The 19,414-nt window shown below is 35.8% G+C and overlaps 2 protein-coding genes across 4 annotated transcripts in view; one reads left to right on the forward strand and one right to left on the reverse strand.

Annotated features, from left to right (window-relative positions):
• Positions 1-3,291: 3,291 nt before the first annotated feature.
• On the reverse strand, positions 3,292-5,455 carry LOC106874884 (protein SPMIP1). Its single transcript, XM_014922793.3, has one exon. The coding sequence runs from the start codon at positions 5,124-5,126 to the stop codon at positions 4,578-4,580; it is 549 nt and encodes a 182-aa protein (XP_014778279.1). The 5' UTR covers positions 5,127-5,455; the 3' UTR covers positions 3,292-4,577.
• Positions 5,456-5,517: 62 nt separating this feature from the next.
• The window catches only part of LOC106874883 (F-box/LRR-repeat protein 5), a 44,504-nt gene continuing 30,607 nt past the window's right edge, over positions 5,518-19,414 (forward strand). Inside the window, exons 1-2 of one of the 3 annotated variants that reach the window (XM_014922792.3) lie at positions 5,518-5,676; positions 11,928-12,263. In XM_014922792.3, coding sequence (XP_014778278.1) covers positions 5,590-5,676; positions 11,928-12,263 — 423 coding nt within the window. In that variant the 5' untranslated portion in view covers positions 5,518-5,589. Of the gene's footprint in view, positions 5,677-11,927; positions 12,264-14,836; positions 14,987-19,414 lie in introns of those variants that run through there. The other 2 variants (XM_052971465.2, XM_052971466.2) reach the window with 2 other exon arrangements.

The raw sequence follows: 19,414 nt of genomic DNA on the forward strand, positions 1-19,414 counted from the left end.
ATTATTTCCACCAACACTTTCTCAGAAACGATGTTGCGATGAACCAGGTAAGAGACTACCTCGTTGGTTCGTGAATTTACTAACTTAAACTTCCATCAACATTTTAAACTTTAGTTATTTATGTATGTATATCTCAGGAAAAGACTACGTTTTTAAATGCTCCTAATATTTTCATTAACTCCTTTCGTTTTAAATGCGTACATTTTTTTGCTAAGTTACCTGTTCAAGTAATGTACGAAGCTATTTACATGTGTTTTGTAAATATTTTAAGTATTAAGGTTTAATTTTATTACATTAGCGGGGTAATTTTTTAGTTTAGGTTTCCGATTCCACCTTGTCGGTCAACAGCTATCACTAATTGGCGACCGATGAAGAAACACATACACACCTGTACATGTGTGTGTGTGTATGTATGACAAGAGGGGAGGCTGAAAAGTTCCTGGTGCTGGGTAAAAGAAAATACAGGTGGATCAGTTAATTATGATTTTATTTAACATATTCCCCTATATATATATATAAATTTTCAGAATGAGATAAAAATCCAAGGCTGTGAAAGATTTTAGAACATTTATAAATAGAAGGTCTTTCAGCTGTTTCCGGGATATTTTATAATAATAATAATAATAATAATAATAATAATAATAATAATAATAATAATGAAATTATTGTATACAGTGCTCAGGTGCACTACAACTTGTCAAAATTGCGTATAAAGCATATGCAGTATTGTACAAATGTCTGGAAAGTGAACAGTGTATGAGTCAGATACATGCTTGCGTGTGTATGGAAGGGAGAAAATCAGGTGTAGTGTTGGCGAATCTCAGGAAGAATGGAAGTTTTGAAGGATGCAGTGCTCCGACAACTAACAACTGATGCTGGCAGTTTGTTCCATTCTTCAGCAACTCTTAGTGTGAAAAAGTGTTTCCGAAAGTCATGGGAGCTGTGCTGTTTTCTGACTTTGTAAACATGTCCACGGGTGTTAGACAGGTGGAGTCTGAAAAGGTGCTCAGAGTTATTGTTAGTAAGATGGTTAATAATTTTATGGGCGTCTACCAAGTCTGCTGCCAGACGTCAGAGTTTCAATGTATCCATACCCAGGGAAGTAAGGCGTTCAGAATATGGCAAATGCCTGATGGAGGGTATTCTCTTGGTTACACGTCGCTGAACGGTTTCCAGACGATTAATATCCTGGGCAAGATAGGGGTTCCAGACCGGTGATGCAAATTCCAGGTGAGGTCGCACCATAGCTATATAAAGCCTCAGGTATCCCTTCATCGGAGACGGTGTGAGAAAATGGTTAAGCAATAGTTATTTTAGATAAGAAATGGAGAGTGAAGTAGAGGAATGAAAATAAACGTGAGATATGCAGGGATATTGCATCTGTAGATCCATTTTTTAGGCTGGAGCTTAACTATAGTCTGTCCATAGCACTTAATTGACACCTTTGGGTCTTATTGACACCATTACCTCTCATAACCTACATATATATATATTGTGCGTGTATTGGCCTCACTAATGCTTGTGACACAAAATAAGGGGGGGGGGTACCCACTACTGTAAAGCGGTTGGCTGTAGGTAGAGCATCCAGTTGTGGAAATTATGTCAAAGCAGAAACTAGAGCACGATGTAGTTTTTAGGCTCATTGGATCCTGTCGAACCGTCTAACCCATGCCAGCATGGAACATGAACGTTAAATGATGATATGAATATGTGCGCGCGTAATTCGCTAATCGTTAATAGCTGTTGGCTGACGAACTGAAAGCATGGATATAAACTAAAAGATCACCTCCTAATGTAACGAAATATGGGTGTGCGTGTGTACACGATGGTGTGTGTGTGTACGTGATAGTATGTCTGTCTGTTTGTGTTAACTTTCTATTTCATTCTGTTTAAATTGATTGACCTTCAAAGGGAAAATTAGAGAACGAAACTATTTAGTTTCATTCGAGGAAAACAGGGAAGTTAAATTATACAAAAGGTCGATTCCCCCCCCCCCCTTGTTTTTTACAGGGCAGTCTTCGGATATTTTTTTAATATATTCTGGTACCTTTTTTGTTTCAGGGGTTCCCCAAAAGTGAAAGCTTAAAACTGCTTTACCGGTTAAACAGCACTCATATCCAGCTGATTGTTAATTGCAGGTCAATCAAAAGCTGCAACCAGAAAGAGATGGATGTGAAAAAAAAAAGACACGGTTCATTATCAAATGGTCGTACTACTAAAAAGGTCAACGTAATGTTTTGTTAGGCGTGCATTCAGAAAGTCCTGCGGGTCACAGTTTGTCCATGATTGATCTAGAACAGGGGTGGGGAAATTTTTTAATGCGGCGGGCAAAAATTTCCAGAAAAAAAAGTTCGCGGGCGAATCACAATCTGTGTAAATTTTGTATATATCTATGTATAATTCGATATACATTAATAAAGAGTTTAACACATTAAATTAACACCTAACATCTTCATGAACGCCACCACTGAATTTAGGACGTTTATATTACTTGAGGTAGTCTATATTTTTCAGCTAGAGTGTAGTTGGGTCTCAAGGGGGTGATACAAACCTAGCAATATGTGTTTTATAGAGAAAACAAAATTTCCATTCAATTGGGAATTGCCGGACTATTATCTGTTCAAGTCTAACCGTTTTAAGTCGAAGTGGGAACGCGACCTATGTCGCAAAGAGACATTGAAAAATTGACTATATTTTGTACAAACGAGTATACCAGCCTGCGGCCGCAGTTGCGCCTCCGTGTGGGGGTTCCCCACCCTTGGGTTAAATAGATTTCCCAGGGGTAGAAGTGACTCCCCTTATTTTTGACAAAGCCATTGGGAAAACAGCTCTTCTAGGAGAAGGATACTCTTACATAAAACGTGCAGTCATTTTGCAATGCTTGTCACAAACCTAATATGACGACAAAGGGACTGGCAAAGGTGTTGTATAAAGGTTTTGTCAATTAAGATTTCATTTCTTCATACGTGCATGCATGCATGACAATGTTTTTACTATCAACGGGGCTTTATATCTTTGTTAGAAATCAGTCCCCTCCTTACAGGAGGTCTCCAAATAATTAAAAACAGAAGAGAAACGTACATACATGCATGTGTGCAGGGGAATGCCTTATTGATTCTAGCTACCTAACCCCATTTACAATATATTGAGCAACTTGAGACGATTTTAGAGGACACTTGCCCAAGATAGCGCGCAATGGTATCGTTCTTGTTTATGTATTTAATACAGGGAGTATAAAGTATGTTCATTCAAAATAATTACATGGCAAAGAAAAGAAAAAAAAATCGCATGCACGGGAGATAACTCTGATCTCGTTTCGGTTTTATTATGACTTCATCATCGCCTGGCATAAACGTCACTGTACTTAAAGAAATAGTAAGAGATAGTGAAGGCGCGTGGCTCACAGTCCTGAAGTAGTGAGTTCGATTCCCAGATCGGGCTGTGTGTTGTGTTCTTGAGCAAGACACTTTTATTTCACGTTGCTCCAGTTCACTCAACTGTAGAAATGAGTTGCAACATCACTGGTGCCAAGTTGTATCAGCCTTTGCTTTTCCATTGTATAACATCAGTGGTGTGGAGAAGGGAGATTGGTATGCATTGGCGACTGCTGGTCTTCCATAAACAACCTTGCCTCGCAGGGTAACTTTGTAGGCGCACTCCCATGGTCATTCATGACCGAAGGAGGTCTTTACTCTTAAAAGACAATCACTGAGTAAATGCCAGAGATCAACAATGCTTGGCACAGAAAATTGGAATTGTTTACAGATTAAATTACTTTCTAGTTTTGGGTTTCAAGGTTATTAACCGTTGTCATCATGCGAAAGCCACATGTAATTATTGTTAATTAGCAAATTTTGAATAATTAAACTTATTATTAGTAATTAAACTCGGAACTAATGTTATTAAACCTGTGTTTAGTTTACTCTCCCCACTCTTGTTTGTTTGTTCCATAATTTTTTTCTAGTTCAGGCACAAAGCCTGAAATTTTCTTTTAGGTATGAACTAATCGATTACATCGATTTCCTGGTACTTATTTTGTCGACCTCGAAAAGATGAATGGAAAAGTTGACCTCGGCGAAATCTGAACTCGGAACGTAAAACCAGAAGAAATAGTAACAAACATTTTGCCCGGCGTGCTAACGATTCTTTTCTACTCTAGGCACGAACCCCGAATTTTTTTTTGGGGGGGGGGTCGATTAGATCGACCCCAGAACGCAACTGGTACTTAATTTATCGACCCCGAAAGGATGAAAGGCAAAATCGACCTCGGCGGAATTTGAACTCAGAACGTAAAGATAGACGAAATACCGCTAAATTTCCAATTCGTGGACTTTTCCAGTGAAAATGTTATAGCTACGCAAAAACCTATTAAGCAAAGCCATTATCCTTCTTTTGAAACTTTAATAAAGTATAGCAAATGTTCATTTTTTATTCTAAAACTCCTTTTAGATGATTAAGTATTGTCGTAGGATTGGTATTGAAATTTGGAAACAGGAATGTAGATGGAACGTCACTCTCACGGATTTATAGAAAAATATACCCCTAAGAAAAAAAATTCTTTTGCGCAATTTCTTAAGTCAGGAATCGTATGACATCGGAATGCCATTCTTCCGATAAAAGGTATCCCTTAATATACACCTGTGTCCATGTAATGATTTGTTGATATTAAAACTTTTGGAGAGTTCTGCAATGTTCCAACCATATTCCATACCTGACGTTGGAGGAAAAATAAATTTGTCCTCTGGATTTTCAATATACCTTTGCTTCAGATATTTTGCACGCCCTTTACCGTCTCTCGACACCCCATCATACAAAATATCTTTTGTTTCTTTATCGATTGGTAACATTAATTCAAATTGTTTTGTTTCTAATTCCGGAGTTTCTTCCTGTGGTTTTGTCTCGGCTTTTTTGGCAACTGCTTCTTCTGTCTTCTTTTCTAAATTCGGATCACCAGTAGCGAACATAAGTTTTTTGCGAAGCATATCACTTGCTTGGCATTTTTCTGTTTCTTTCACTTTCGTTAGCTCATCCTGTCGTCTTTTTCGATGCCAAGCGAGACGTAAAGTTTGTTCCTTTGCAATACTGTCTTCCCAAAATTTGATATTTGCAAAATTGGTTCGAGCCATCTTAAAAAATAATAGATATTTTCCTGTTATTTCTCCTTACTTTTTAGTATGCCCAAACACACTGAAATTTTGATTAAAGCCAAGGGATGTTTTCCTTAATATTTTAATCTTGTATAACAACCAACTATAAATTGTTTATTCATATATTTGATATATCTTTATATATTTACATGTACATACATGTCTTTTAATATGGCAATTATTCAATCATCTAAATATAAATGGTTATTTGTAATAAGATCTACCCCTACATTAATTTCAAGTTGCACATTTCAGTGCCTCTTCAAACAACTCTCATGATGTTTGACTTAATCCATGCAGTTTATTGTTGTTACTAGTGACAACAGCGACCTTAGCACCGCCCCCAAAAAGTACGTCGCAATTTTTGGGTAAGGGAGATAACTCCAGCTTGCGAAAGTAGATCTCGCGCGATTTAAACTCGGTTGACATTGCACGCAGGAAAATGGCGCCGAAGTATCCTTACGAATTGGATGTCTTTACAGTGCCTCATAGCAGGATGAAGGCACTTGTACAACAATACTGTGAAATGGTAAGAAAGCTCATTTAACATCTCGTTTATTTAAGGACGTAGTAAAGAAGCCCAAATCTAAAGGGTGTTCACACACTGCTATGTTAAATCAGCGACCATCGCTTCATTATTTTTGTTATTTCGAATTATTTTTAATTCGCAGAAATCGTTAAAATCGTTCTGTAAAAGCTTTTTACTGATAAATTTATATATTATTGGATACCTCTACTAATTTCTTAATACAGTTTTTTAAAACTTCGACTTTTTGATTAAAGAAAACAAAAAAAAAAGACTTAAAGAAGAGACTTCCAAAATATTTTCTGTTTACTTTTATAAATTTAATGTCTTAATAATAAAATCTTTGGAATTGAAATATGAAATTTTGACATTCTGGTACAACAAATAAGAAATCACTTTGAAACATTAAATTACGTATTTTCCTTTATAACATTCAAACTTGAGCAATGACGATGTTTTGATAAAGTGCTCACGTAACTCGTATCTACGCATGGCTTTTACGTGATTGTACTTTGTTACGTAAAATAAAGTAGCTTATCTGTATTTCGAAGTATTTTCTCAAATCTGCATCAATACTAACTACTTACTGGTATGATGCAATATGCCAGAGGTTGTTGTTAAGTGCATGTTCGATACACTAGCCAGAATATGACATTTTGAGGTTATCAAAATAAAAACAACAGAATTTGGAAATAGCGATGCTATACTTCAGAACATAACTTTAGGGACGACAGGTATATGTGCATATGGAGTTCTTATATACGAACCAATTACAGGTGATTGTGACTGATTACACAACTAAGCTCCTGCCAATTCTATCCCAAATTCCGCACTTAAATGTTTTTTACTTAGTCATTTTTATATTTTTTAACTGCTGTTTTTTATTTCTATTCGTTCATCAGTCGCGTAGTCATAAACTTGGAGAACTTCTACAATAAAACTACCCAACGACTTCATCCACTGCAACTTAAAACTCGTGTTTATTACTACATACCAGCTTATCTCCACCACGTCTACTAACAAACTTCTAATCTCTTTGCTTACAATCTGCTGCTTCTCAAAAATTCATAATCCTAACAACCCTGTCTCCATAGGCAACTGTTTTATTAATCTCACAACTACCTTGACACACTAACATCCTTCCTGGGTCACTTCTCAGATCTCACATTCATGACATCAACCATTCTCCAATTTTCGCCTTTTCAACCCTTTTGGCCTCCCCACAATTTTCGCAGCTTCTTAGCACTTCATGGACGCAAAAACCCTTGTTACTGCCCAACACCCTTCCCTTTCACCAAAACTACGTAGTTTTTATACAGACCAGACTGTATTGGCGCCATCTCCTTTGCTCGGGACCAACTCGTTTTTATTAACACGTACATTTGCTTCGGAATGTCCAAAGAGCTGGTTGTGTTGTTTTTCTTCTATGTCCACGGAGCTTTCAGTAACATGAGCCAAATCAACCTGTTACTCAATAAATACAACTCCAATTATGTGTTGAGTGCTGCTTCCATTTATTTGTTCACTCACATATACACACACATCTTGTAATGCTATTTGTAAATTTACATTCGTACCAACTACTTGTGTGGTGTTTGTTTTCATTGCCGTCCTTTACGTTCGCTCATTATTCCTAGCAGCTTTTTGCTGTTGATGCCACCAACATGAACAATATTATCGTTAAAGGCGTGAAATTGTCATGATTTTTGGATGACAACTGACGAGATGTTCACGTCTTGGGTTTCAATTTTCTGTTTGTTCCTTTGTCATCCTTCTGTCATTTTGGGGGGCTAATGCAGTTTCGCTCTTCTCCTTGAAAAATGCATTTAAAAAAAAAATCTTTTCGGATTCCTACGTTTTAGATGTCGGAGATTACGAATATGTAAAAAAAAAAACACAAAATTTTGAACTTTTTCGAAATTTTTTCCCCTTATGTTTTAGATGACGGAGATTTCGTATATGCAAGAAACCACGTTTTCAAAATTTTAAATTCAATAAGCATATAGATATGTGTTTAAAGAGATAGATAGATATGAATGTCTTCCTGGGGCTAAAAACAACAGTAACACCGTCTTCTATAGGACCACCACATTTAGTTGACCAATATAGTTTATGAATAAATGGACTGGGATAAATAGATAGACAGATAAATAAATAAATGGATGAAAAATGTTCAAAATTTAAAATTAGGGGGAGGGGGTGAAATTTGAGCCCTTTATTAAACTTATAACAAATTATTAAACATTGTTTCTCATAGAATGGTGTATGTTTAATTTACATTAGATTATTTAAGGCAAACAAGTAAAACGCATATTCTTTTCACTTTAATGTTGTAGTCTGTATTTAATTTCGATTTGCATATGTTCGTCAATTCACTACAATCTCTTTAAGGTAAACAAAATCAAAAATTTAAATGGGAGAGGAAAGGGTGAAATTAAAAAACATTTTTTTTTACATATTCACAATCTTCGACATCTAAAATGTAGGAATCTGAAAAAAGTTTTTTTTTTTAAAATGCATTTTTCAAGGAGAGGTCCGAAACTGCATTAGCCCCCATTTTAACATATATATATCTGTGTGTGTGTGTGCAAACATAAAGAATACGCACACTCAGGGTTTAAGGTAGGGTTACACCAAAAATGGGTGGTGTGCAAGGCGAAGGTAAAGAATACACACTCCCAGTGTTTAGGGTTACACCGAAAATGGGTGGTGTGCGTATTCTTTACCTCCACCGTGCACACCACCCATTTACATATATATAAATATATATACATGATATTGTTTGTGTGTATCATCTTCCATGTTTACAATGGGCTGTGCCAGACCGAAAGTCTTGTGATCAGAGTCTACATACAGATTGATTCTCACTTTCTTGTTGTCCCCTATTTCACTTAATTTACATCACTTTATGCTAGGTTTCAATTACTTAGCTGCAAATGGAATTGCTTGCTTTCTATTGACAAAGATGTCCTCAGACTAGAGTTCACCTTGGTCCTACATTTTGTGTCTTTTCCCTCTCCGCCCCCTGTCTGAGGTATATTGCATGAACTTTGCATCTTAGTAGCTTTGTCTTTGCAAAAGTTTATCAGCGAGCAACTATACAGCCAAGTTGTTAAATGCAATTGCACTCACAATAACTAAATTCATACTTGGTTGTTTATCAGACTAATTGGTCCCAATGATAAAAGTTGCACGTTGACCTGGAAAAAATTTTTTTTTTATTCTTGCATTGCTTTGTGCATTTTAGTCGAAGCCAAACATTTAGCCAATCAGCAGCATTGTTACAGGAGTGCAATGACCTCAATAAAGCAATTAACCAATCATAACTGCTGTATTGTATGGTTGAAGACCTAGATGTTATCTGCTGATAAAATACCTCAGAGAAACTGTTTGCGTAATGCATGTCATTCCTTTGACAAAAATCAAGCTGGATTAGTTGTTTTCTCGACAAAGTGGCTGAAATTAATTGCAAAGAATGTAAAATAACGACCAAGAGGCTGATGAAGTTGGGATTAAATTTTGTGGTTTAGAATCATAAAAATTTGTTGGTGCACGTATAGCTGTGTGGTTAAGCAATTTACTTCTTGGTCAATGCCTGTATCTATGTGTGTGTGTGAAATGCTTATCTATTAATCTAAGGAAAATTCTTCCCACACAAGTCTTGACGTTGAGTGAGAAGGGTGAGGCAAATCAAATGACATTTCTGCAGCACTTCTTTTTCTGGGTGTTAGGGCCTGACATATAGGAGATGCGGTCCTTAAACCCACTCAATACCAGTGCCTTGTTGTAGGGGGCAGTGTCACCAAAGATATCTTGGCTTGAGGACACACAAACCTATGCTGGTGGCATGTAGAAAGCACCCAGCATACTCTGTAAAATGGTTGGCATTAGGAAAGGCATCCAACCATAGAAACCATGCCACAACAGACAATTGGAGTCTGGACTAGCCAGCTCCTGTCAAACTGTCCAACCCATGCCAGCATGGTAAATGGACATTAAATGATGATGATGATGATATATATATATATATATACTAGCAGAGATACCCGGTTTTGCCCGTGTCACATGGAATTGAAGAACGAGACTTTTCTTTTATATTTTCTCTAATGAACTGGAATAGATAGATATGATTCAAATTTCATCAAAATTGCAGATTAAGAATTTTAATGAGGGCTCTTTCCCTCTTTACACACCCTAACAAAAATTCTAATCATGACATATTTATCCCATACTACTCATCTTTATGCCCAGATTCCAAAATCCAAATCTTATGAAACCTATTCAAAGGTTTTTGCTCCTGAAAAATGGAGCACATGGAGCTCTAAAATGTGGGAGTTAAAGCCCCTATTGTGGTGGTGGTGGTGGGTCTTAAAGTCAATCAGAGAAGTTGAATTGTTAAGCCCTCATTAAGGGGGGTCTTACTAATTCCTAAGAAGTTGAAATTTTAGAAATATTACTTCATTTGTGTCTAATATCTATGGTTAAAATTTCATCAACAGCAAAAATATATGAATTTTCATGGGGGTTTTGGCCTAGGGGCACTAGCATCGACCACGTTCAGATGGTGCTTTTTACATATATATGGTGTATATGTATATTTCCAATCTTCCATGAAAACATGTCTGGTCATGGGAAATATGACCTTACTTGGAAATAGGTAGGAGTTGGGACGAAGGTAAAGAAAATGCACACCCAGTGTTTAGGGTTAGGATTGTGCCGAAAATGCAGGAAAGGCATCTGGTTTTAGAAAATCACCTTGACAAATTCCGTCCAACCCATGCAAGCATGGAAAAGCCGATGTTAAATGATGATGATTCATGTTATATCAAAAATACATTGTCTGGATTGTCGTGGCAAGGAATGCCCTCTTGTAGTTTACTGAAATGCATGTGAAGTTTTTAAGGCAATAAAAAATAACTCTAGCTTTGTTACAAGTAATACATTGTGTTTGGAATAATAAATTTATGCAAACAGGCTTTGAAATAAATATTTAAGTTCTTACTCCCACTTTTTTTTTTCTTTTTTCTTTTTTTTTTGTGATTGTGTGAGTTTCCCTGGGTATAAATCTTGCTTTTATCTTGGTAAACAATTTTCACAATTTTAAAATAGATTTCTCTTTCAATATGATAGTATACAGTTTAAAAAAAAAAAATCTTTTTCTATATTTTCTGTAAGAAGGTTGTAAGCTGGCAGAATGTTTAACCAATGGACTCCTTAGATTACTATTTTTACTCTGGCGGACCCCTCCCCCCGTAACCAGTCCATGTTTAAAAACTAGTTTGATGGATACTTCTTTCAAAATTCCTATTTTGTTCATCACATTCCCTTCTTTAGGTTTGCAATAACACTCTCTCTGAGAAAACATATTTCAGTGGCTGGAAATATGTTGGAATCATGTTAAGCAATAGAGAAAGAAACTTAACCGTTTCTTACAATAAATACATCTAGAGCAAAGTTTTTTCTTTAACCCCTAAAATACTACTGTGAACCCCCAATTTACTGTCGTGCTTGTATGGACCCCCCCCCCCCCCCAAAAAAAAATCCCCGGTGGACCTCCCCGGGGTCATGTGAACTTAATCGAGAACCACTGGCCGAAAGGAAGAACTCGATGCTTGGCAGCTAAGATTGAACTTGTTAGTCAGTAATTTTGCATTTTACTCATTGTCTATAGCTTTCTTTTTTTTCTTCTTTCCTCTCTTTCTCCTCCCTGTAGCAATAATTAAATTCTAAAACTGAATTATCAAATGCCATGATAAAATATGAAAATTATAAAAATATGAACCCTAATAATTTATTATTTTTTCTTATATTTCAAAGTTCTTCTTTCAAATGGATTTATTATTATTATTATTATTGTGATTTAGTTTGGAAGTATTATCTCTCACCCATTGTGATAGGTCCTGAAAGTATGCACAAAAAGTTTGTCGACATCAGGATTTAGAATGAAAGGAATGTCATAGCATTCATTACAAGTGGTTTCATGTTAAGAACAGGCAGGTTTGTCATTGGCAACCGGATTTAGAAATGGAACAGTATAATAGTACTCATTGTGATTAATTCCTGATAAAGGAAGTTCCTCATTAGCAACCATATTTAGCTTGGGAAAATCTGTTGTTATCACTTTGTTTACTGTCATTTTGAGGGAAGATTTCATACTTATCTGGTTCACTTGGGTATTTTGATTCTTTTCGCTTGTGTTTTGCTTGGGAAAAATATGCTTAAAGTTATGCTGTGGCTCATATTTTATATTTCAGTTAACTCTGACTAATTTCTCCAGTGCTTGCGAAGTGATGCAACTACTAAAGCAGTTGGGAACTACATTCAACGAATTTAAAGAGCATGAAACAATTGAAAACAAATATATAATGCAGAAGCTGCAGCACAAGATGCAACAGTTGTCGATTACCAACAATGTTGTGTGCAATTGTCACAAAGATTATAAACTGTCTCAAATGCTTCAACTCCTTGAAGACGGACTTTCCAAATGTTCCAAGACTGACCAAGATCGGCTTAACTATGGCCTTAAACTGCGCATGGCACTGGATGACTTTACCAAAGACTTTATTCCCCATATGCAAGAAGAAGAGGAGGTACTAGTATTTGTCTGCTTCATACATATTTTACATTCATTTGTTTTTAAATGCTATTGTGAGTTGAGTGGGTATAAAGTCTGATATTTATAGTTGGCTGTTCTTCCTGCTACTGAAATGTCAAGTGGGAAAAGCTTCTTACTTTCACTTTGGTAGATTGCGTCAACTAGTTTTCCATTGAACCAGCATATTAGTTCTTGTTAATTTATTTATTCTTTTTTTTTTTGTTTTTTTTTTTTGTTTCATGGCATTAAGTAGATGACACATTTTTCTCTAGACAGGATGACGACTTATCTTGGGTAGCTTTTTTCCAGGTATTTTGGTATCTCTTCTCTACAGTTAGGTAAAATGAAACAGGAAAATTAAAACCCTTTAGCATTAAAATTACTCTGTGGCATGTATCATCATCATCATCATTGATGTCTGTTGTCCATGCTGGCATGGGTTGGATGGTTTGACCAAAGCTGGGGAGCTGCACCATCTGACTCCAGTCTGATTTGGCATGGTTTCTATGGCTGGATGCCCTTCCTAATGCCACTCACTCCACAGAGTGTGCTGGGTACTTTTACATGGTGCCACATGGACGCTGCATGGGTGCTTTTATGTGGTGCTGCATGAGCACTTTTATGTGGCACCACCACAAATGCTTCCCACCACCAGAAGGACCAGTCTTAACACTTCTGCTGCAGAGTGTGGGTCTTCTTGAGTACAGCAAGGCATGCATTATCTCAAAGCCTCAAGATTTCAATGTTTCAATGATTGTTTATTTTTAGAACGACATTCTAAGATAAATGTGAGAGGCCGGATCTGGCTGGTTTGAACATTAAACAGGTCGAATATTTGGGCCAGAATTGGCTACTAAAAGGATTAAGTAGATGGCACGGATTTTTCCCTAGATGGGACGATGGTCTATCTTTGGTAACTCTTTTCCAAAGGTTTTGGTGCCTGTTCTTCATAACTAGGTCAAGTGAGATACACAAAGATTATAAGTGATACACACACACACACACACACACACACACACACACACACACACACACACACATACATATACATATATATATATCTATATATATTTCTGAGGATTGGTAAAATAAGTACAAAACAAGTACATCAGCTTCATAGAGTTAGTTACCTAGTTCCCATGGCAAAGAAGTGACAGAATTCACAGTATTCCCCTTCAACTGGATGTCTGTCTGTCTGTCTCACAGAATTACTCATTTACAGCTGAGTGTACTGGAGCAACATGGAATATATTTTACTCAAGAAGATAATGCACTACCCAGTCTGGGAATTGAAACCGTGATCTTGCAATTGGGTGTGCAACATCCTTACCACTAGGCCATGTACCTTCACTCACACAAACAAGTACTGGCTAACTTTAATCATCTGTGCTCCCCCACCACTTTCTTTGCTTTGTGTGTGTCTATGTTGGCAGTGGTAACGTTTGGGTGGTGAAGTGGTAGAAATGAGAGTGCGTTTTGTTGTTAAATTACATTTCCTTAAATAGGCTAACAACAAAAGACAAAAATGCTTCTCTATAATTGCTTCACCTAATTGAAATTAACTGCTTTACCATCTCACAAAAGTGACATATTGGATTTTACGATCCTGATTACTGTCTGGAAAAATGGCAAAACCAACACTAAAAATAAACTGCCACATTATCGAAATCTCAAAGGTACAAAATAATGCATGATTAAATTCAAAACAATGGGAATCATTAAGTATTACATTTGAATAATTGAAAGAAAAAAGGCATCAGTGGGCGATGTATAACCTGGATAAAATAAAATTTAATCTAATAAATATATTCTCTGACAAATTCATATTTCAACAAAACGACATCGAGTTATTTCCTCTGCTTATCGTTTATGCGTATGTAACAAAGAAAAGAAACATTTTGATTCACCTGTCTGCCAGTTTTGAAGATAATCAAACGAAAATAATGAATATTTCTGCCAAATTTGGTGAAAATCCTTTCGCCCTTTCGTTACCAACCCGGCTGAAACCAGCTCTGGCTCTGAGTACAAATGTCTTGTTTTCATAAGTTTTGAATTAAAATCTTCCACCAAACCTTAGTCACAATTTATGTTCCTGGCACCAGCTTAATGATAACCAAGTTATTTTACTAAATTCGTTGTTCTATTTAAAGTAATTGAAAGAAACCCAGAGCATCTCAAAATAAATACAGTAACGAAAGGTTTAAGTTGTTTTCCAGTAATTTTGCAAACACACAGACTAAGATAAGCGACTACAATATCCTGCTTTCGCTTACGTGTGCAGGGCAATAATCTAATTGCTAACGGGTTAAATCAGCCAAACTCTATTCTCAACAAAATTTTTCTTTGTACCTAAGAAACAGTTATATTTCCGTTGCATTAGAAATTTTGAACTGAATGTGCAGCCATGCATTAAAAGTATGAATTGCAAGTGACACACTATTTTCAGCTGTCCGAGTAGAATAAAGTACTTTTATCTCAATATAATAGAGTGGGTGGACTTGTAAGCTAGAACTCAGCTATCCCATATTCTAAATTTTCTTTTGTCATTTATTTCTGTAATTATCCCTGTCCTGAGTCATGGGCAAATTATTTCACTTCAAGTTTTCCTACAAACTAGCTAGAACTTACAGTATACTTAATATCTATAAAGGACCTGAGATTATTCTATGAATAATGCCCCCAGATTACACCCTCAAACACATTAATAGCAGAAGACAGGTAAAACTAACAATTAATATCCTTATGTTAATAATGCCTCCTCAATTCCAGGTAACCTCACTCTTTTTACTGACAAATCTCGGTCGAAATATAAAACAAAATCAGTGTTGCTATTTAAGTGTACAATTTTTTTCTTTATTTTCCTATCATGCTCCAGATTTAACACACATCTGGTTTGACCATGCTGTTTTCATATTTTATCACAAAATTCTTCTATTGATCTTAACAGGTGCAGTTGTGGCTGTGTGGTAAGAAACTTGCTTCCCAACCACATGGTTCTGGGTTCAGTCCCACTGCATGGCACCTTGGGCAAATGTCTTCTATTATAGCCTTGGGCCAACCAAAGCCTTGTGAGTGAATTTGGTGATATTGGTGTGTTTATGTCCCCAAAACTTAGCGGTTCTTCAAAAGACTGATAGAATAAGTACTAGGCTTACAAAGAATAAGTCCTGGGGTCGGTTTCTTCAACTAAAGGTGGTACTCCAGCATGGCCACAGTCAAATGACTGAAATGTGTAAAAGAGTAAATGTTATCTCACAGGCTGTTCTTTCCATTTTGTCAAAAAAATATAGTGATTGCTACTGTTTGAAAAAATTTTTTTCAAAGAAACAGAAAAACACTTGTGACCTTTTTTAAACCCTTCTTGGTGATCGAGATTAATGTTACTGATCCACTCAAGGCTTTTGTCAGCCCGAGGCTATAGTAGAAGACACTTGCCCAAAGTGCCACGCAGTGGGACTGAACCCAGAACCATGTGGTTAGTAAGCAAGCTACTTACCACACAGCCACTCCTGCGCCTGCTCATTTTTCTTTAACTAACGAGAAAGATTCCAAAGCCTTCGTAATCAGATAATTTGATATCTTACCAAAATATAGACACGAGTTGCATTTTACCACTGACAGTATTTTTTTTATTTATGTTTTTAGAATGTTGCAAAAGTTATGCCGACATAACAATTTCGTATATAACAGCAGAAAATATTTGCTTGCAGATTGTGCAGTTACTGTGCATTGCATAGTAGTCACCCACAGTCTTCAACCCATTTCTTCCATCTTGTTAAAATCTTGCAGTTTTTCATGTTTACAATAAGCTCTTTTGTCACATAAAAAACATCAGTTGTATTTTGATTGTTTTATTTATTTTCATTGTATTTTCTGTGCTTGTCACCAACTATTTTGTATTCAAATCCAACCACTGAGATTAATAACTTGTGACTGTACACAAATTTCAAGTCATAAGTTATTATGCTGTAGATTTTAATGTCTAGAAGTCTTGTGATATGAAGGAATTTTTGTCTTGTGAGTTGGATGTTATTGAAACCAGTTATACCTTCATTTCAGAATTTGGTTCACAGCATCTTAAAACCCTAACATGTAAAGAGGAAGTTCTTTATAAACAACGAGACAAATTTCTTTAACAGAACATTTACTATATTATAATAAAATGAATTTCGCCATTGGTGATGTTTTGCAAAAAAACTTTAGATCAGATGGTTTGTTAGATTAACTTATAAATTATAATTTTAGAACTGTAGTTCAAATGAACTTCCTCCTCATTTCAACCTCATATTTCAATGATCAAATAGGTTGTTAACCTTGGAAGTAAAAGAAAAGAAAAACAACCAACCATTTTACTACAGACAGTATTTAAACATATTTCTTCTGGCCCTGAGCATTATACTTAACCTATCAATTTACAGTTCTGAGCACTTCTCCAAGTTATCAGCTATGAATTAAGTAGTTTATTTACATCATTTGATAGTAGTAGTATATATATATATATATATATATATATATATATATATATATATATATATATATATATACATATATACACACACACACACACACTCACACACACGTGTGTGTCCCCATTTGTTAGCAAATGGTTTAGTAATATTTGTCACACAGACTACTCTGCAAGTATTTACTGAATATAATTTTATTCCTTTCCTTCTTAATGTACTTGTTTACAAAATATGGGAGTGTACCTGATGCCAGCTACTTCAACTACTAGATAAAATAATATACTAAACTTGTCTGAAGGTAGAAATACTAACTCATTAATTAATGCTGTTTAGACTGAAAAATTTATTTTTAAAATAATTCAGTTGTCTAGCATCGTAAACAGTCATCATGGATATATTTTGCTAAGTCTATAAACAATTTCTCCATTTCTTTCTGAGGCTTTAAGCCAATCCTATTTTCTTGCATTTTCTTGGTTATATGTGATTTTAACAATAGAATTGGGTGTTATACTTTGGACACCTGACAGAAACTGAAGTGTTTCATTTTTCATTTATGTAAAAGCAACTTTAAGTCAACAAAGATGTCATTTGTTTCAGTTTTCTCAAGTCAAGATTTTTCCCCCTCTCTTTCAATGTGTTGCGTAGTTATAAAGCTAACCTTGCGGTTACTGACCTATTTCCTTCCACCTTGCACACATATCTGTGTGTAAAACTGGTGCAAATGCAACTAAAACTCTCATTTAATGTTGCACTGTTTTTAGTATCCAGATGTCTTCTTCACCTCCCACTTTCTCTCTCTCATATGCATTGGTGATGTTAGAGCAATATTGCATTATGTCTAATTAATAGGCACCTTTTTAGATGAGTTTTAAGCCTGGATCTAATGTTTGTATCTTTTTTTAAATTTCATCTGATATTTGAGATTAATATAATCCTTATTTTCAAATATCTTTATCATCATTATCATTTAACAAAGATTTTTCTATATTAACATTTGATGTATATTATTTACAAGATGGTGACAACATACAATGTGTCTCAATCTAGTTATTATCTTCATAAGGTCCTTTCTAACTACCTTTTTCCAGATCTCCTTTACTTTACTTCTACCTCATGCATTCTTTGCCAGTGAGTCATGGTACCACACCCTGACACCATTGCAGTTCTTTTAACCTTTCTACTGGTTTCAGTCTATGAAGTCCTTTCATTGTGCAGCACTACCTTCAATGGTTTCACAGTCACTCACAACCCTGCTACTTATTTTCTCAATCTCTGTTTATTGAGAGGGTAAATTACTGGGGGTTTTTTATATATAGAGAAATGCAACACCAGTTTACACTGTTAAACAACAGTTTTGAACTATAAGTGTGAATCCTCTGCTAATTTTCATAATTTATTGCAATGCCTCTGTGTAAAGCTGGTAAACGTAAAAACACAGGTCCTTTCACACATGTATATATATATATCAGGCTTCTACACACACTTTCTGTTAATCAGATTCCACTCGTGAAACATTGATTAACATAAGGCTAGAGTATTCTTTATTCTTCTATTCATTTACTTATTTCAGTCATTTGACAGCAACCATATGGAGCACCACTTTAACGGGTTTTTAGTCACAGAAATCGACCCCAGGACTTATTCTTTGTAAGCCTAGTACTTATACTTATTCTATCGGTCTCTTTTGCTGAAGTGCTAAGATATGGGGATGTAAACCCACCAACTTCGGTTGTCAAGCGATGGTGGGGGCACAAACACTGACACAAAGACATACACACATAAATATATATATATATTCACATATGAGAGAGGCTTCTTTCAGAGGCTGTACTAGAAGACACTTGCCCAAGGTGCCACGCTGTGGACTGAACCCAGAACCATGTGGTTGGAGGGCAAGCTTCTGACTACAGCCATGCCTGCACCTAGCCAAAATTACTGTAGTACTTATCCAATGTATTGCACATTGGAGTTGAGACTGGAACCTTGTGATTGCAAAGCTAACTCCCTAACTATTCCTCTATCTGTGTCTCTATCCAAAATATTGTTTTTCACATCCAGTAGGTCATAGTTAATTTTCCCCTCTGTCTAGTTTCTTGCATTAAAAAAAAACACACATTTTTATTTTTTTTCTCATTTCAAGAAATCCCATTGCTCTGAAATTCTGAAAGCTGAAGTTAATAGGAAGGTTCGCAAAAGGGGATGGAATCAAGACCTTATATTATTTACTCAAGGAAAAGCTGTGTCTGAAGCTCCTAATATTAAAGGAACTAGTAAATTTCCAAGTCCTCTGTTTGTAGCTGGAATGACATTGACTGTCAGCTAGGGAAGAAGAATTAAGGAAAGACCGTGTTTGCTTATTTACACAAGTGACACATCTGTATATCTGAGATATCTTTCAACATTGTTTGTGTTAATTCCACTCCCATAATTTGGAGTTCCTGGACTATTTCTAACAAGCACAGTAATTTATCTGAAGCTACTGAACTTAGTACAGCTACCAACATGTTTTTTTCCTGGCTACAATTGTATGTCTGAATGAGTTCACAATATGGCAACAGAGCAGTAGAAGAATTTGCAGAACTGTTGTGGAATCCAAGTCTCAAACTGGAAATTCAGAAAAATAAACTCTTGTATCTTTTGGTTGAATGTGGAAACAGAAATTTCGATACTCTCTGAATTA

The sequence above is a fragment of the Octopus bimaculoides genome, chromosome 11 (assembly GCF_046866305.1).
Source record: "Octopus bimaculoides isolate indiv1 chromosome 11, ASM4686630v1, whole genome shotgun sequence".
Lineage (NCBI taxonomy): Eukaryota > Metazoa > Mollusca > Cephalopoda > Octopoda > Octopodidae > Octopus > Octopus bimaculoides.